The sequence below is a fragment of the Thunnus maccoyii genome, chromosome 23 (genome assembly GCF_910596095.1).
Source record: "Thunnus maccoyii chromosome 23, fThuMac1.1, whole genome shotgun sequence".
NCBI lineage: Eukaryota > Metazoa > Chordata > Actinopteri > Scombriformes > Scombridae > Thunnus > Thunnus maccoyii.
In genome coordinates, this window is record NC_056555.1 from 14,648,820 (window position 1) to 14,669,689 (window position 20,870).

The following is a 20,870-nucleotide window of genomic DNA, read 5'->3' on the forward strand; positions in this document are numbered from 1 at the left end:
AAATAGGAGTCAAGGCATCATTGGCCCAGAGAAAACATGCTGCAGTACATTTTATGAGCTAAGCGCTGACTTGCATGTTTTTTTGTTTCCTTTCTTTCTGGCTCTGTGTTAATACCAAGTGTTGATGGTACCTTTAATTAGGCCCAAAGCCTCTATCTTCCTCTTCATCCTTCAACCTCTTTTTTGCTGAAACTAAGAAGTGACTCACAGACTGAAAATGTCAAACGCATTAGTCATAAACTAAGTTTCTCACAGAGGGTCACTTTGATAAACTTGTGGATGCCCAGACTTAAAGAGAAAAACCATGTGCAATGTTTTTAAGGCCATTGTCTTGCTTGGTTTTTCTTTTTTATGAGTCCAAACCTGATTTCAACCTAACAACCATCTTGTTCATGTAGACATGGTTACAGTTTCTTATCTGCAATGGGGTTCAGAATAACACATTTTCAGGTAATCCATTCCTGTATTAGACTAAATGTTCACGATGAAGCCACCTTAAGATAAGCGAGGAAACAGTTTGGATACAAGTATGAGTCACCTAATGTTTGAATAAGTGTTGATTCCTCTGTTCTACTCTGTATGCTTTGTTTTTTACTTCCTGGCTTACTTTAATAAAGTACTTGCCACTTCTGTAAATGTCACCTGTGGGAGGCCACTTAGTGCTTGGCTTATTAATCAGACTTGTTTTATAAGGAGGAGATGAACACTTAGCCTAAATACTGGAGCATTGAGCAGAGTACAATCAGACCAGATACAGTATCTGCACCTGCCTTCTGACTAGAGAATTGTGTGTGTTTGTGTGTTTGTGTGTCTGAACTAAGCAGTTAGTGCCTGTTATTAAGAAAATAGGCATTTGAAAGGGCCATACATCCACACACACATCTTATACAGACACACACCATGGGACCAACCATGAACAGTGCTGTCACCTGCCTCTGTCTCTATTGACAGACATTGTGCACAAAAGTAGTAATTTAGGCCCCAATAGCCTCCCATTGTGACATTGAGGCATCTTTGCCACTCTGTGGTCGTAATGGCTCAATGCAGCATGTGAGAGAGCGGAGAGCCCCCCCTTTATCCCACATTCTTCCTCCAATCACAGGACAGTAAAAGAAGAAATCACCAAAAGATTGCAACAGTTACAGTAGCTTCCATTATGAATGAATGGGTGATGTGTTCTAGGTTCCACAGGGGAGATCTACACAAAAACCTGCTTCCGGTTTTAAAATACAATGACCATTAACAGTTAGGATAGCGCTGTCTTGTTTTACATTAAGCACCATTATCATCATTAACATTCTTTGATGGTGCTTCTTCTTTTTGTCATAGCTTATCTTGAACAACCATCAGACTCACTGGTCTTTGTTCCATTAATATTAGTATTTATCATTCAGTTGACAGTGGAGATAGCCCCTTGTATAAATTTCATACTTCAGTGACAAACCTTTAAAAAGAAAAAATTTAGAAGCTGTAGAGAATGGGAAGTTACCAGCGGTGGACAGGTTTGTACCCCTGCTGCTATCGTTTCCTTGCCTTAGGCAAAGCGTCAGGGAGGGTGTGTCTTTGAAACAAAGTTTCAGTGAGGTTGGGCATTTTTGTTGGGCTAGATAGACACTACAACAGATGATAATTTAAACATGGGCAGTAGACAATGATTCAGCAATAGACCAAAATTCACTGGCATGTTATCACTAAGCAAGCCAACTAAAAACTAAATACTCCCAAACTGGCAGAAAATAAACATTCGGTGAATTTCAGCACAAAACACCAAAGTCTTTATGTGGCAGTTTAGGATCAAGCATGTGTCTGTGCACATCTATACTTAGTATCTGCACTGCATTACCTGAATATACCTTGACTACATTACTCTTAGAGAAAAGACTAATGATAGAAATAGTCTTTGGGTGGAATTAGAGAGAGATAAAGAGATGGAGAGTGGAAAGCACGCTGTAGGAAGATGGAGGAGTAGGCCAGTAGCAGCAGTAAGATGGTGATTTGTCTTTGAGGCTCTGTGGTGTTGGTGTTGGCAGCGTCAGCTAAACAAGGCCATCTCATTTCCTGTTGTCTGCAGGAAGCAACTGTCTGCTACCGCTACTGCTGCTACTCAGAGCCCCTGGTCATCAATCTCCCCTGTTTTAATTGGTCTGCACCACACTGCGACGGGCCAGCGCGCACACACTCACATACACACATTGACAGAAATAGTCTCTGAGAAACAAATGCGCATGCAAGCAATACACGTGTGGGTACGCACACACACACACACACACACACACACACACACACACACACACACACACACACACACACAATGAATATCTATTGCAGATATACCTGTTTAACTGTATGTCACACATAGATAACCATTAATTAACAAAATGCAACATTTCCTACATTTGCCCTGGTTTTACACTGTAGCATTTCTGTCTGTGTTATGCAGATTTCTTGTGCTTGCAATACATTCTGTTCTTGGTAAGCTTACATTTTCTCTAAATGCTAATAACCCCAGAGTACAGATGAATATGGCTTGTTAGGTTACTTGAGGGGTGCAGCCTCCTCGGTATCAATGTTGTCGGTCTTCATGTCTGTTTTTATGAATTCTGTCCAATTCTCACTGTCTTGACATAGCACTGGAATAAAAATATGACATTGTAACAATAGACTTATGAGAAAAATAACAGAGATGCAGTATTTAGACCTTAATGCAGCTAGTGCTTAAAGGGAAAATCTGCCCTAAAAATAATTCAGGTCTTAGTGACACTAGACTCACAGGTCAGTCTCTAAACACTTTGCTCATAGAGACTGAGGACAATCTCCCAGTTTTTGTTGCTAAAACTGGGTGGAAACAATTAGAGAGTTAAAAAAAAAACCTGCATTGCAGAACCAATCCTGTCTTGATCACAGGTTTAGTTTTATTTATTGACCTGCCTACATAGAAACCTGTTTTGTTTTATGTTACATCCACTTTTATTAGGATTACCTCACACAAAGTTTTACCAAATAGATCTAACTGGGGAGCTTTAGTTCAAAAGCTTATGGGAAGCTTGACACTTACTATCTAAAAATATGTATTTTATGTATTATCTGAGCAGCTATCTTTTTTCCTCTTCATGTGTGGCAGGGTCAAACTGAAAATAATGGGGAACAAATAACCTTAAAGGATTATCTCACACACCTTCTGTCTATCATCCATTGTGGTTTAACGGGGCCCATGTAGGTTTACAGGAAGATGGACCTCTCTTTTATATCCTATTAGTCTCGCTCTCCCAAGGAAAGTTCCTGATTATGAAACCCATTTATACCTGCTGCTGTAAGCATGCGGACACACACATCATTTCCATAATGCATCTTTGCACCTTCCCATCGCACTCCTCTCTTTCTCTCTTTTGTTCTCTTACACAAACACAAGCTCATGTCCCCACACCCCCCCCACCCCTGCACACACACACATACACAGTCTTACACATGCATGCACACACACACGTGCACTCACAACGAAAGCCTTCAGCGCATGTGATGCAGCATCGGGGGCAAGAGCAGGGTATAAACAGCAGGGAGTCTGGCAGAGACGTAGGCGGTGTGTGGGAAGACCATATGCATTTCACTAGGCACTGATGGAAACACATGCTCACATACTTAATCACACAGTATTGTCACATAAAAAACAACAACAACAAAAAAAACAATATATTCACACATCTCTTTCTCTTTGTCTTTGTCCTCCTGTCTCTTATTCACTCACATACACACTTCCATACAGCAAATCCCGTACAGATTTCAAAATATACACACAAACTGGAATCTTAATTTTCCTCAAAACCATTTGGTATAAAGAAAAAGAATCTTTAGTCGACTGGTCATGCAGCCTGAGCTGGTAGAGAAAGCTGACACAGTGCCATCCAGTGGTGGAAGTGGAAACTGCTGAGGGTCTTCGAACTTTTACCTGAAAAGTATATATATTTTTAAGCAATACATCTTGTGGCTAAAAAGGTATTCTGGATCACACTTGTAGCCATTCAGAATGTTTTCTGGTTCTTTAAAGCTTTGCAACAGCTATGTGCTTTGAAATCTTAAGAGTAGCTCTTTATATTATCATGTGTAATTCCATTAATTTAACGGCACTGTAGAAATAAGTAAATAGTGTGTATTGGAGTGTGTAATATTCCCAGAGAATCAATATCCTATGTGCAGTCGAATAACAATTAAAAGCCGCCTTTCTAACATTTATTGTGTGATCCATTGGATTGAAAACTAATGCTGGTTGTGCCATAAAACTCATCAAGTGTCCCCATCCATTAAAATCCTTTTATGACTTTGAAATCTCTCTGAGGTGACGGGTTAGTGCTGCGAGTAAGAATAACAAACAAATAAATAGATAAGTGCTTTCAAGTGTCACTGGAAGTGATGCACTGATGTATTGACATGTGGCCGTACATTTTTATGTCAGTGTATAGTTGTGTGTTAGTCTGACAAAGACAGACTGATTAAGTATGTGCTGCTGACACAAGTATCCACACACACACAAACACACACACACACACCAGCACTCCCTCCTTCTCTCTCAGTTGGCAGAGGTTCAGTGTGTCCTGTCCTTGGTGTGTGACAGGTCTTTACAGAACAAGCCTTCTTCTCCAGGCGACAAAATCAGAATTCAACGTCGCTGATAGGTTCGTGCCTTGGGGGAATTCTGGGAGATTTAAAAATGCTGAGTCTCTAATCGATCTTAGCACACTCTTATTCTGCTGTCTTTCTTAAATCTTTGTCTTTATCCCATTTCTCTTTCGGCATCATTACGCCGCTGCCGCAGATAGAGATGGATGATGGGATCCCAACCCTTTCCATTTAAAGAAGCATTTGTTACCTTAGGTTTAGTTTCCAGTGGGAAATGACTTCCGAGCTGCTGCTATAAAACATCTTTGTCCCTGTCTGTTCTCATTGGTTTTAGCTTTCTTAAAAAAAAAAAAATTAAACCTTGGCTTTCTCTGAATAAACAAACAGTCATTAGGATGCAGTGGGTTCACTCATTAACCAAATCCCTATTGGTATAAATACATTATGCCATTCAGGAATGTTATTTCTTGACGTACATACACATAGGGCATGGCATCTACAATAAATAGCTCCAGACCCTAGGCTCTGACATCTGTTTCATAATGACAGATAATTACATGCTGTCAAGAGCAATCATCGACAGTTGCTGCTAAGAAACTGGGTTTGGAGTGTGACTGGTGCATCCATGTTGGTTCCAGAGGACGACACACCTTGAGGGGAGCACGAGGATGCTGTGGCACACTCCCTCTGAATTTGAATATTGTCCTGGGTGTGTATGTTTTGGTGAGCGTGCCTGTGCATAAGATGAGTTCTTGACACCTGTGTGATTAGTAGTGAGTGGGTGGACATTTCTGGAGCCAGTCTGTAGTCTTTGAAATGGACAAATTGATCGAGGCTGCGTTTTGTATCTACCTGGTTGATGCAATCTACTTGGATGAATTTCTAAAACCTGACCTTGGCAACAGGAAAAATGCACTCAGGATTACTTCCATTTGTCAGTTTTTTTCAGGATGTTTTCATAAATGTATAAAAAGAAATGGCCTTTTAATACCTGTAATACTTCACTTACAAAAAAGAAGTTGAACTTTTTCCCAAACCAAGGAGGGTGTAAAACTTTATATTAAATGGTGCAGTCGCTGTTATTATTTGAATATGAGCAATTCTCAGAGTTTTAGTGATATAGAAACATAAGAAATGAGTCTGTGAGGGCAGTATAGTATGGTGGCCTATTGGTTTGACAGCTTTGACTCTTTGCTAGAGGGCGTAGACTAAAGCTCCATATTGTCAAGCATCTGTTCTGCTTTAATGTCATTGAACCAATGTGGTTGTGTATGGCACAACATTTATTTATTGTTATTATGATCAGTGATAATTATTGTAATCAGTAAATACATTAGCACCAGCACCACTAAGTCACTCTTTATCTTGTTGTCTTTTAATGTTCTAACTCTAATCCCCTTCTTGTAATTGATGCCTTCTATTACAACCTTTGCTGCATGTCGGTCTACAGTATCCGTCTAAATGTCTGCCACAGTATTTTTTTAGGCCAGTTGGAAATAATGTGTGTGTGTGTAAGGGTAGATAAGCAGATTATTTAAGGTTATTAAGATTTCACACACAGGGGCGAGTCCACACTGTGTAGTTGCTGCTGTGTCTCTGCGGCGCTTCCACAGCGTCTCCTTAGCGACTTGGCTGACACCTCTGCAGTGTACAGCTGCCATATGGTTGACTGGTGTGTTTTGTCACCTGGCAATGAAACCGACATTGTTAATGTCACATCGGGTCCAATTATAACAGATGAAGCGGACACCTTTACTGAATTCTTGTGGTTTTGAATGGATTGAAAGCATCCTTTGAATGAGTAATGTTTTTTTAAGTAAATTGAGGCAATTTAAGGAAGCACACATGCCAATTATGCATTTGTCTACCATTAAATCGGCTTTTATGTCATACATATGGCATGCTTGTGAAGTGAATTAGGTCCTTAACTATACAACCTTACAGGCACATTTATTCCAGTAACCATAACAGGGCTTGATTGATGTTACTTGTTTTTATAAACCAGTGTTATGTTGCCCTTTAAAACACATCTGAAATGTTTTTTAAATGTTTAATGGATACAGACTTCACCCTTCTGCAAGGAAAAACACTTTTTTCATCACTAATGTAGAAGGAAACTCTAACCAGACAAGTTGAGAAGCTATCAAACCAGGTCATTTTCAGATGTATCATGCAGTGGCTCATGATAACTGGTGAAAATGTCAATTTAGACCAATGTAAAGTCAAGCTCAGTTGTAGCCCTGGGAGATCAAATGAAGCTAGCTGTCATTCTTCGGTGAGAGGTCGGACTGTCTCACCATGTTTTTGTGTAGGAGGTTTGGCTCAGAGTACGAGTTTCTGCAAATGGCCTTGTACAGCCCGAAGATATAGTGCTCTGCTGGGTTTTGGTGGTTTGTGATTCATTTGGAGTTGAGACAAGTTGATGGCTTTTGAATGGGTAAATGTGTGTGTATGTGTGTGTTAAGTTGTTTGGCATAATTTGTTATCACCACCATCATCTTCACCAGGAGCTGTTACTCTCTGTACATTATGTCACGCCATCAGCGAGGCAGACGTTGGGAAGATGTGGCGGTAATGATAATGAGCTGAGAGGGATTTTCTTTCAGGATCCATTTGGAAATCTTTAAGCTCTGCTGTGCTTTGCCCCCATGTTATTTACCCATTTGCATTTTAACCAGCCTGTCTACTCTATATTCCGAATGATTTCTCTGAATCCTCTCACACAGTATTTTGTTTATTGTATGTTGTTTTGCTCACTACTCTTATACTCTTAAAATGTAAATTTGCTGACGTGCTCTTGGGGTTCTCATTGTGGGCCCCAACAGCCCTTTTAGCCCAGTTACCTTGGCTAAACTTCCATGCAACACCCATCGGTTGGGTATCTTCATGAAGGGGCTTGCGGCTCTGCTCCAGATGGCCGTCTGGATAGACAAAGCCGTTTTACTGCCTCGTCCCTGCTACATTACTCAAACGTTATCACCCCTGCCTACAAAAATCCATCTGTGCTCACACTCTAACTCGAAGATCCATCATCTTGACACTTGTATTGAAACAATGACAATAATGACAGCAAGAGATGGATCTCAGAGCGACACGATGCACGTTTAAACCGGCAACTCGATTTTTGGAGATGGAGTTGTCAGCAGAAATTGTATTTTTTTTTTGTAAAGGAGGAGCGTTCAAGTTGTGCTTTCTACATATTTATACAGAGAAGCTGTATATCTGGGCCCCCCATTGTTTTGCAAGCCTGACGGTTTTAATAAGGCCTCAGAAGAGTTTCTCCTGCTTAACTTTCTGTTGTGGTAGAGTTTCAGTGGGAATCAATGAAGGATTTAGAATAGGTTTAGGTTCTGCGCTCACGCTGTCTCTCTCTCGCGCTCTCTGACAACCAAGGATGCACGTACTCACACCCACGTGCACATACACACTTGCCTCAGCTCTTGCTGACTAATTGGGTACAAATGCTGAGTGGTGTGATCTTACAGCTTGTTCTCCATGTGTGTTTGTCTGCATGGGTTTTTTTCGTGTGTGCCTGTGTGTTTCTGTATGGGCCATGGCAGAACCAGAGGGCCGTCACAGTGTATGAACATGTAAGCTTAACTTTTGCTAATCAATCACCCAGCGTCACTGATCTATGGCTCCTGCATAGACTGTGTCCCTGGTTGTCTGCATGCTGCAGCCTCCTGGTTTTGTCTCCACATTGCTAGAGTACAGAGACTGTTTCCAAGCCATGGAGTCTTCCTTCTGCTCAAATCACCATCTAGAGTCATTATTGTAGCTTCACTCCTGTATCATTTTCAGCTTCTGTCCTCAGTTTTTCATGATTTTCTCACATGAAACATTTTTCTTTTTCCTTTTCTTTCTTTTTTGTTCTCTCTCTCTCTTTCTTCTTTAAGTTTAGGTCATATATATTACAGGTCTTGTAGGTCGAAGAATTCTTTTGTGAGGAGTTTGATTTATTTGTGCATTTATATGTGCTGAGCGCTTGAGAAGGTACTCGCTCTTGCATGGTTTGCCCTGTGGTGTGTGTGAGACGAGGCCAGTGACCAATGATTCTCTGACAAACGAGGTGTGCATGTGCCTCTACCAACCCATACATTACTGTCTGACCCTATCTGACCAACCACACACCAGCTTTCTGAGGGAACTCGGAAAGCATGCATATTGAAGCTGTAATCGTTTTATATCATTAACAGTAAATAGGTTTAGTGTCTAAAGTGTTAGAATTTTTTGACTTTTACTTGAGAACACTCAGTACTGTTGCACATGTTTATGTTGAAGGTTGCGAAGTTTAACTAAAGTCTTGCACTTCTGGAGCTGAACAGCTTCATAGGAACACTTATAGGCAGTGGTGGAAAAAGTACTGAGATCTTTAACTTAAGTAAAGTAGCAATACCACAATGAAAAAATACTCCATTATAAGTTAAAGTCCTGCATTCAAAATCTTACTTAAGTAAAAGTAAGCATTTTTTAGTTGTCAACCTGAAGCCCTTCTCAACAATTCATACTGTCGGGTAGTCTAATGTATAACAATGCTATTGTATAGTTATTTTATAAGGATGATCACATGTTTTTATGTATAAAATATTAATCTGAAAAGTAGCTAGTCACTATAACTGTAAAATAAATGTAATGGAGTAAAAAGTACAATATTTCCCTCTAAAATGTAGGGGAATAGAATTACAAAGTAGCATAAAGTGGAAATACTAAAGTAAAGTACAAGTACCTTAAAACTGTACTTCAGCACAGTACTTGAGTAAATGTACTTAGTTACATTCCACCACTTATTATAGCTTAACTACTTTGCTCAAGGGCAATTTGAGAGCCATACAAAGCTTTTCAAAATTTGTTCCCATGGCCGATCCTACCCTGCCTGGACCCGCTGATGTAGGTAACTGTCTGGCTGGTCATAAGCCTGCGTGTCATTGCCCCTGTGATAACATTTCAAACATTTTGGTGGTGAATTAGCATCCATTTACAGGTGGTGTTATGTTGTGGATAGCTGTTCTAATGTTTGTTTGTCTGGACTGTTTCTACACAGGTTCATTCAGGAGATAGAAATGAACATGGGGCCAGGCCAAGCCAAGCAGTGCCAACTCCGAGCATTCCTCACTTACTACATCAATGACCTCTTCCTCAACCAGGTTAGTGAAATGACAAATTGATACCTTTGTCTGACAGAGTGGTATACCAGCACTCAGAGCAATGCTTGAGTGGAACATTGGAGCAGGGAATACAATTAAATTAATTATTAAAAACTTGAGCCATGAGACACTGATAACACCAAATAACAAACTGGTGCTCATTTTATGTAAAGAAAAAGTATTTTGTAGCCTGTTATTGAAAGTCACAGTCTGTCTTTTTATGTTTTTGTCTATTAGATCATTACGCTGATGTGAATTGTGGTGCTCATAGCCTTGAAAGTCAGTTTGCCTGAATGTTGTGGTGTACCCCCTCAGGATTTCATAAAACTGATAGAACTAAATAACACAGTGGCATAGTGCCGTTGACCACTGTGAGTCTCAGTCCTCTTAATATTACCTCAATAGAATACCTGCTCTTACCCAACTAAACTTTAATTACCAAGCAGATGGTTCCCCATAGATAGATAAGTCTGTTCCTGAGTGTTGGTACAGACACAGTAGATTACCATTAAGATAAAACACCTTTTGCATCTTTTATGTGCTGTTTGTTTGGTTTTAAAAGCTGCTCTACTCAAACAAATATAATTTTACCTGCATACATAATTGTTATTCTGATTTATGCAACTATTTGGCCCTCAAGCTTTATCAAGAAATTTGAACTTTTAAGTTTCTCAAGTGATGTGTTCTATCTAGACAGCCATCTGGAGCCATGCAGTGTTTTTCCAACAAAATATAGGAAACTGCTTTGAAACTGCAGTTTACTTACAATGATAGGAACATTTTCACCTACAGGAAATGTCAAATCAAAACAAAGTACATAGGAAAATAACAAAATTCGAGCTGAAAAACTGTTTTCTGAACTCGACAATTTAGTCGGTCATTCAGAGAAAGTTGATTTACCGTAGCTTGATTCCAATTCGCACGGAAAACACAGAGGTTTGTGCTCCTCCTGTCTCTTGCTGATTTAATACGGCCCATTTAATGTCAACCTTTGTCACTTAACCATTAGGTGCGAACAGAGATCAACAAGGAAATTGAGGCAGTGAGCAAGGCAGCTGACCCCTTGAAGATCCTTGCCAGTGCTGACACCATGAAGGTTCTGGGCGTCCAGAGACCCCTGCTGCAGGTGAGGAACATCACACATCATGTTGTGTCCTTCCACTATATATTATATTTTTCCACTTTCATCCAGCTTAGTTATTAGTGAGTCGAATGCATATAGAAATAACTTGTGAACGCTGGATGTGAAAAGGTTCAGACTTTCACATACACAGTGTGTGTGTCTAGCACATATCCACGTGAGAGAGGCTTAAAAAAACCCAGATCCACACTACCTGTTTGTTTGGCACAGTTTCCCCTTTGTAGCCTGTTCAATGGAGGAGGGCTCTCTTGAGTACACTCACCTTGCAGTTTTCTATGATCTCTGTTGGTTCAGGGGCAGACACACACACACACACACACACACACAAACAGACACACTTACACACTCTTTCCCCCCTCTCTGTTTCTCTCTCAGATCATTATGGCCACCATGCCACCTATCTCAAAGGATCATAATTGCACCTGAAATAGTGCTTGATCTTTTTTGAGTTTGTAGCTACTGCTAACTGCTTGTTATAAAACTTCTCTCTCTCTCTCACTTTCTTGCTCTCTCTCTCTCTCTCTCTCTCTCTCTCTCTCTCTCTCTCTCTCTCTCTCTCTCTCTCTCTCTCTCTCTCTCTCTCTCTCTCTCTCTCTCTCTCACACACACACACACACATCTACCATTCTCTCTTTCCCAGGGCCATTTTCTAGAGAAAGTAATGATGGCTGTCCTACCCAGACAAGTAGAGAGTTTTTGGCTCAAATTCACTCTGCAACCACACATGACACACACACACACCATTGACTGTGTCACTGCATGGCTACACTAACAGACAAGTAATACAGCTTCTCTGAGCTTGTGCTTATTTTAGGGATGTCTTTCTATGTGTTACAAGCTGTGTGTGTGCATGCAAGTACACATATGGCAGTATATGTGTCTATGTGAATCTCATTATTTCCCTCTAAAAGGCTCAATTCACTCAAATCACATAAAAACACATTTCCCCATGTACTCCCTAGTGGTATCTTTCCATGCAGATTAAGAAATCTCCCTGTGAAATTTGTGCCGCCAGCCTAATACATTGAATGTGAATGTAATTTCATTTTTGCTGCTCAAAATGACAAATTTTGTTCAAAGAAATAGTCAAAATGAAAACTGTTGAACTTAACTAAGAACTAGAAACTTAATTAGAAAAATAAAATTAAAAAATGATATTGACCACCACATTCAAGGCTCATAATGGTGATTTTTGGCAGCTGTTACTCATTCAAAACAGGCTAACAGCAGGTTGAGGATTACAGCAAAGTTGAGATCCAGACAGTTGGCAAGATTTTTTTATGTCTCAGCTGTCAGACATTTTGAACCTTTGGTGGGAGGATGGCTCTACATATCTATAATATTGTAAAAATGTATGCTTTGGATTCATACATCCTTGACATAAATGTGTGTGATATGTGTGTGTTTGTCCATGCTGTAGTCAAGGAGGACAGTTTGTTCGTGCTGTGGGTATTTGTGTTGCAGACCTTGGACATGTGTTTGTCAGTGTGTGTGTGTGTGTGTGTGTGTGTGTGTTGCGTTGCGTTGTGTGTATGTTTCTGTCAGAGCCTTCCTGTCTCTGTGCCTGGTTCTCTCACAGGGAGGGAACAGCGGTGGCAGTTCATTACAGAGAGAGAGACCGTGGGCGTTTGGAGTTCAGCAGGGTTTGTTTACGGCTCGGGCCCCTCCTTAACGAGGAGTGCAGCATCTTGCTAATTATGCTGCTGTGGCTAATGAGCCTTTCTGCTGATAGTGGGGAGTGCAATAAAACACTCCTTTTGTTTGGACTTTTTGCCTTTTTTAATTGGACTAAATAAAAGAGCCTTCCGCTCTTCTTCCCCTGCCATTCACATTCTAAGGACAGACTGCTCTCTTCCACAGTGTGTAGTTTTTATTCACTTAGTTGTCATGAAAGCTTTTGATAAAGGGGTTTGACACCTTTTTTATCCAGAAAGCATGAACTAAAGTAGGTATTTAAGCTAGTATTGCACATTACTTTTACTACTTTATGTCAGGAGCGTCTATCTGGCCAGGTGGTGAATCTATCCAACCCTGTGACTGCAATGGATAATTAAAGATTATAGTGACAGTATTATATAATGGTTGTAAGAGTTTCCAATCATGAAGCAGATGTGGTCATGTGTGTCTGTGTGTGTGTCTTTGTGTCTATGCAGGAGATGGAGTGTGAGTATGTTTGCATGCACATATGTACTGTATGAGCTCCCTTTAAGTGCCATGATGCTTTCTGTGCCAGGTGTTATCAGAAAGAGACACACACACCGCTGGCATCAGAGCCAGTGTGGCTGATGGGAGGAAGAGAGCTCAATATTGCTACACCACATTAAACACACACTCTCATACACCTTGGCTGCAGCCACATACGGGAAACCATAGGGGAGCACATTTTATAGACGCATCTGCTCTCTGCAACCGCTGAAGCACACATTAATGCGCTCAATAGTTCCAATTGGAGGAAGACATTAGCGTTTAGCATGTGTGGTTTTGTATGTTCTGGAGGGGAGCTAGGGAGTTTAGAGCCAGAAATGTAATGCACAGTGACACTTTTTTTGAAGACGCATATATATATACACAGTTGGGCATCACTCATTTCCATATATATCTACACAGAATTTACATTTTCTGACCCTTTGCTGTATGATATGGTCTAGGATTATCTCTTGTCTATTTTTCCTACCCTTTTGCAGCATGAAGTGAATATTTATGGATGCATAGCATTTACTTTCGGAGTGGACCCATATTATTTAATACATTTATGTTATACAAATGTTTCGACCCTTTGTCAGTTATATCTCGGCAGTAGAAATGGACAAAGTGACTATGGAAACACTGCACAGGAGTCAAGGTGAATATCACGCCTTAGGTTTTGTTAAACAGCCCATAATAAGCAATACACATGCAGTCTGGGTCTAGGTTATTAAGTAATATTGATATGGATGATGATTTGCCTATCACAAGGCACCAGTGGTGTCAAATGCTGCATTTATATATCATTTATGTATATTATATAGTAATGGTATGATGATGAGCCTGACACCGGCTATATATTGTCCACTAGGACCATGAGATAAGGGCTGACTGGGACAGTATATAGTTCAGTGGGAAAGGTTAACGTCCATTCATGCGTCTGTGTGATAGCATAGCCTGGCTGATAAGTCTATAGAGGAGCAGTGGTGTTAAAGAAAAGAGGAAGGCAGCCATGCAAGTCAAGAATCTCACTCTTTGCTATGTTTATTTCTGTTTTTTTTTAACTTTATACCTGACTTTCTTTCTTGCTTCCTTGTTTACTTTGTTTCTCTCTACCTTTCATCTAGGATGATCGTAGGTATTCTAGTTTATTCTTGTTTTTCTTTTATTTTCATCCCAGAGACTAGACTTGCTCCAACAATATACCCACACACATACACACTGTTAGCCCTAGCGGTGTGATGCTATCTGTCCAGCTTTGGTGTTGCCACTGATTGATTCATTTAATTAGAGTTAGATCGAGGGAAAGGGGTAAAGGGAAGAGAGAGATGGGGAATAGAAGAGAGGAAGAAAGTAGGATAGGGGAGGGTATGGTCACTCTGCTGGATAGCTCAGGAGATTGGCTCCATTAATCTTGGTGGAACCCCCCCCCCTCACATGTCCCCTTTTACCAGCTCACTTTGTGACACACTAACATACAAGCATACACATGTTTGTCTTGAACATCCCAATGTGAGCATGTAGCTTCACACAAGCGCCACGAGACAAACCCACTAAAACATGTCCTGAAGAAAGCGGCGTCGAGTCACCTGCACGCCCCGCTCGTGTGGTGCGCTCGTGCTTGTGAGAGAGTCCATGAGTGTGGATAAATTGTTTGTGTTCTGCTTGTTTACTTCATCAGCCAAGACCACACAACCAGAGCCATAATTACATTACACACTGGTCCTCTCTTTCCAGCTAAGTATCATTCAGCTTTGTCTCCCGTGTTTCCAAAAAATAGCCACTAACTAGTCCTTTTGTATCTGCGTATGTGTGTGCCTTTGTGTATTAGTGTAAATGTCCCTGCATTTGTTATTCATACACGCATGTATCTGCCTGTTTTGGGGTGATTCTATCATTCTGGAGCTGGATAAAGACTGATTTAATTCGCTCTGTGTCAGCTGCCAGTGCACTCACCGTATTGCAGATATATTCACCTGCCAATGGTCTGCTAATGAAGTTGACCTTTTAAATTTCATATTCACATGTAACTTTGTGAGAGAGGAGGGTGGAAACAGGCTTACACACACATAAATATACACGTGTTACTTGAGCATGCACACACACTCGCACATCCACCTCCAGCAACTGTAATGATACTGACCTTTTTATTTGCGATGATGTGTGTAGGCAGTGTTTATTTGTGGGGGGCTGATCGCTTCCTGTTGATTGGCTCCCTGCTGCCCTCCCCCCACCCCCCACCCCACAAACACCCCACCATCACACATAAACACACACACAGTGGAGATTAGAGCATGGGGAGTGGGGTGGGGGGGCTTCTTTTTATTAAGGAGACTCTCAGCACACAGCTCCCATCAACAGACACAGCAATCACAACACAATACACCTGTTAGCTGCATCAGCCGTGCCCTGTGATTGGGACACAAGTGGGAGTGGGAGGAAGGAGGAAAGAGGGTATTAGGGTGATTTGTGCACACATACACACACACACACAAACATGCACTACCCCCTACACAGAGAATAGCACACCACAAACATTACCAGAAACAAAACCAAAAGCCATTCCCATGTTTATTAATACAAAAAAGAAAGAAAGAAAATAAAGAGAATCTCATCAGGCACCCATTTTAATTCTGCCAAAATAGGCCTATTCAGAGTAAAATAAATAATCTAAATGCTTTTCCATTTAGTCCAAATGTTTTCTGGAGCCCCCTTCTACATTATCTGTCATGAAATGGATTGTGCCTGAATATCCAGTTGACAATTTTACAGCTGTTAAGAATTATCAAGGAGCGAGGCACCTCAATAAAAAAATATACCACATTTACTCCGAGCAATGTTGGCTGTACTTGAAATGACTCCCTCAAATCTCCTCTTCCTGCCGTACCAAAAGAGACAAAGTTATAATCACTTAGACGCTATGGTTTGTTTCAAAATATTATTTGATTTGATATGGTCTCATCTTGGCCTTGTTTGATCTTAAATGATGTGCAGTTTCTGAAGATGTTCAGGTTCTCTCTCATTCACTTAAAAGGTCAAGAGGTTGTAGGAGAAACTTGATACACTTTAATTGCTTGATTGTTTGCTTCCTCTGCCCTTGTCTCCTTCTCTATCATCTGTGAAAAGAGTCAGTCACCAATCCCCTCATGCTTGAAATATGTATTTTAAAATATTTGCTTATTTAACCATAATCTATAGAGGATAGGACAGCACCAAAAAAACATAGTCTTTTTGCTGCAGTACATACGGGAAATGCTATTCCTCCATTCTCATACCGACTTTTAAATGTATTCAGTATTTCATATTTAAGGTACTGAAATTCCAAATAGGTTGAACCAATCCATAGTCACTCTTCAATTATAATGTAATGTCCCATTATACATTATTACATAATGTGTATACTTTTTGAAACATGATACTTCAAGTTTTGATTTAGACCATTTACTTCAGATTTGTCCACTTAAATGTTTTAATTATACACACATAGGTCTTTCTACACTTAAAAGAACAAATCTGGCATTGGAATAACTATTATACATACTGTATCTCATATACTGCCGTATGTTTTAGTCTTTTTTTTGATAAGCAATTTCCCCTGGTACTATGAGAAGTCATTTTTTTATTTTTCTACTCAACTGACTCAGAGAATCCTGATAAATTCCAAGACTGTTTTCGAGTCTTTTTTTCCTCCTCTCCCACCTTCTTCACTGCTTAAGGTGTAACAATCCCCACCACCTACCTTCGCCTGGTTATCTCACACCAAACACATGTACTCCTGAGGCTTGCACCCAGCTGCCCTGGGCCTCCAACCTGCCTCCACCATGGAGATGTTCTTTTCTCACAAATGTGACACAGCTGTGCTTTGTTTATAGTGTGTACATATTTATAGACATTTAATAGATATATAATAAATGTATATGTCGTGTCTGTGTGTGTAGTTAAAGAGGGAACATCTAAATGAATCAAGAAAAAAAAGACAGCCGCTACAGCCTAAGGTAGTACAGGTTCACACCATGCAGTGCAACCACTGACAGAGTCTCTGTGTGTAACAAGACATAATCTTTGCCTTTGGAGTGAGTGAGTTAGAGAGAGAGGAGTTGAAATGTCAGCTCTACCACAAACATGCCCTTTGGTTTGAAGGAAAGAAGGTTTTGGCTGTGGGCGCCTGATAAAAGTTACAGCTTGAATTTTTAGAAGCAAGTTAGAGCTCTGAATTTGCAAATGACAATCTTTGTGTTGCTGTGCTGTGTGTGTGTGTGTGTTTATGTATCTCTGCACACACATGTGTGTGCATGTGCACCAATACAATGGCTCCATATGGGCTTAATGGTGCACAGAGGGGAACATACACCCCCCACAGAACAACAGCGTTATAATTTCTTTCACTCTCTCATACAATGCAACCTTTATTCACTCACTCAAACCACCGATAGCCCACTAAGTTCTTGTGATAAAGGATTAATAATAACTGATAACAATATTGAATAAATGATTATATTAAATGGTAATGACTCTCACATCTGCTAGAAAGCAATCATACAATGCTGAGTGTAGAAAAGCCAAGAGGATCATGAGAAGATTAGTAAAATGCACTTTTGTGTTACAATGTGGAATCAAATGACAAATCTGTGGCGATTCCTAGGATTAGTTTATGCAGGGACCCCGTATTTCACACTACATTTGTGTGTGGGTGTGAATAGGATGTGTGTAATATGGAAGCCCATCTGTAATCATTCAAGTGTGATATTGCTCCTCATCTCTCAGTTAGAATTAAGCTTTGCATCAGAGGTGATGGGAGTGGAGGTGAAAGATAAAATGTTTTCTTTTAATAACTCAATCTTGTCTACCCAGCTACGTGCTTGTATTTATCTCTTAGTAACGTGTTTATTATGCCATACTGTGAACACAACAGCTAAATCCTTGTGTACATCATTTGCTTTTAACTTCCTTCACCTCCAAATTGATCATTTAATGATAGACAGTCACGTGACATGCCTCAGATTTTATCCAAAAAGCAGATGACGGTGATGATGAGAATGGGTACTCAGGTGATGATATAAACTGCAGTCCATCAGAGAGTTGATTACTTGGACTCGATTAGAGGTGACAGCTCTTGATTGGTGGCTTCCAGGTCATATAAGAAGAAATTAGGTGTGTGTGTGTGTGTTTGTGTGTGCACGTATGTGAGCGAGTAAATCTGTGTGCAGATAAATTAAGATATCAAATTCAGATGCAGTGAATTAGACCAATGCACCAATAAAGACAAATAAGAAAGTGGAGTTTTGCAGATTAATTCAAATTTTTATATTGTATCCCTGAATCAATTCCCACGAGGGTCAGGGGCAACTTCATATGTGACCCCTTTTTTGTAGTGACATTATACACACTTGAGAAGACAAGCACACTGCCCAGTTGTCAGAGCTTAAACAAACTTGAATACAAACCCCACTCACATGCACACACATACAAAGGAGCATGTGTCGTGGTTGAGGAAGCACGAGCATGAGGGCCATCCGGTGTGTGTCAGGGGAGTCTTCGAAGTGTGGCTCCGCTCTGACGTTGATGAATGATCTGTCAAGACGATGTCCCACTCATGCCCAGCTCCCCTTTACCCAGGAGAGGAACAAGCTGTGTGTGTGTCTATGGGATAAGAAGGGGGGAGGAGGTGGACAGAGGTTATCTTTGCATGTGTTGTTGTTGGTTGTGTGCGCAGTCGCGTATACGCACTGCTGAGTGTGTATTATTTCGGCAACTCTCGGTCACACGTGTGAATGGCACGGCAACGGCATTACACGAGTCAGCGGTTTGGGGTCAGGGTGTGAGTGAAATGGCAGGGAGCAAAGGGTTAAACACTCTGACCCTTGCACAACCCTAAGGGGGCACCCCACTATTTTAATGGGGAAATCCATGATCCGTTTCCCATTCTAGCACCCCCTCAACTTCAACAGCTTAGAAAATGCAACGCCGAAACCTTAGGAAACGAACTGCCATTCACCCAGCATGCACTTAGACGGTCATAAAGAGCTTGAGTAAATATCATGCACTTCCTCTGTCTACCTCAGGATGACACTTGCATTTAGCTAACAGAATACAGTAACAGCGAGGGGCTTAGCGATTACATCCCCGCACTCTTACTCTATTAATGTCATTCCCTGTTTGTGCTTTTTACTCACTCCACCAAAGGAAATAACTACTAGCGCCAGCTCTGGGTGGTTTCTGTAGTGAAGACCATGCATTAACAGCTTTTTCCTCTGAGGCGCCAGTCTGAGTGGTAGGTCTGCCTTGTTGCTGTCATTAAACCACTACTGTATGGTCGTGGCCATCATTTCACTCTTAGTGACAGCAGTTTACCCCAGCAAATTCTGAGATCCATTTGCAGGACTCTAAGGGACTAATTTTCCTTGATTATTAGGCTTTTACGTTGTAATGATGTAAAAGAGTAGAGGCAAAGTGCAACTAAGCTAAATTTCAGGGGTAATACAATACATTGAAGTAGAATTACACAATAAATGTGGGTGTTTTTCACATGATAGCACAGTATGTTGACCTTTAAGCTTGAAACATTAGAGAGAGAGTAAGATAGACTTAGATAGAGAAGCCTCTACAGTGCATGTCGTCTCCTATGTAACGGTCAAGTAAGATAGAGTAGACATTGCAAAACACACTCCCTCTACCGCTCTCACTCCCTCACTCTCTCACTCTCTCAGCCATCCCTTTCTCAATCTGTCCCTTGATTACTTTTTAATGATTTCTACTGCCTAAGACAAATGGCTGTGTTAAATGAGCAGAATTAGACAAGGGGGCTGAGTGCAAGAGCATTTGTTAGAGCAGAAGTAATGGATCAGGGATCCATTGTTTTCTCTTCTCCATTCAGTGGCGCGGCCTGCTATCGAGCTCTATGTCCTCAAAGCAGAGGCAGTAAGAGTGGAGGACCACTTATATAATTCTCACTACACATGAACTTTTTGACAATAGTATATCTCAAAATTTCCAAATTTTACTTTTCTTCTTCTTATATAAAGATTTTCGCAAATCTTGTGCACTATAACTTTGAACTTGTCCTATCTGCCCACTTTTTTTAATAATGAATCACATTTTTAATGTGTATTAAAACTATTTAGCTCATTCAGATAATACTGGAATCGGGGATTTTGTATTGATTCATATAACAGAGAATTGAAATTATCAGTTGTTAATGTATTCCACATTTTCCCTATTCTTATATGCCGTTTACTTTGTAAATACAGAGTTTAATGTTTTTCCTAATGTATCCTTATAGCTTTTGCCTTCGCAGCAGTCCAGATTCCCTTAAAGGATTGGTGCTGTGATTGAACTAAATCAATCCAATTTGATTTATCTAAATAATCTAATTTTTTAAAAAGTCAAATGGGTTGTAAATACCATAGTGCCTTAATGCACTCCATTTACACTAAAATGTTGTCTGAGGAAGTCAGTCATGCATTCTGTCGGCCACCCACTGAATCCCTTGCAGCCTCGGTGGTGATGATCCTGCAACCTGACCTCCCCCGGTGGAGGCAAGTGAAAAAAAGAATTTCCCCTCAGGGATAAAAAAAAAAAAAAAGCATATTGTTATCATTACATTATCACTGTAGTCACAGTAAGAGACACTGAAAGCAATGTCATTGCCACCTCTATTTCTTATTACTATATTATATAAATTGGTTAACAATACCACCAACCTACACTAAAATGTGCTGGTAGCTGCTGGCAGAGCTAAACACACAGCTAGCTCCCCTGCAGGGTCTGTGTATTTCTTCCTACCCAGGCAG

At 40.5% G+C, this 20,870-nt stretch overlaps 1 protein-coding gene across 3 annotated transcripts in view; it reads left to right on the forward strand.

Annotated features, from left to right (window-relative positions):
- Positions 1–20,870, forward strand: part of exoc4 (exocyst complex component 4) — a 129,007-nt gene that overhangs the window by 73,744 nt on the left and 34,393 nt on the right. For all 3 annotated transcript variants that reach the window (XR_006093913.1, XM_042403262.1, XM_042403263.1), the window contains exons 12-13: positions 9,653–9,755; positions 10,765–10,881. Coding sequence is in view for 2 of the 3 variants with exons in the window: in XM_042403262.1 (XP_042259196.1) it covers positions 9,653–9,755; positions 10,765–10,881 (220 nt within the window). In the remaining variant the exon portion in view is untranslated. The remainder of the gene's footprint in view (positions 1–9,652; positions 9,756–10,764; positions 10,882–20,870) is intronic.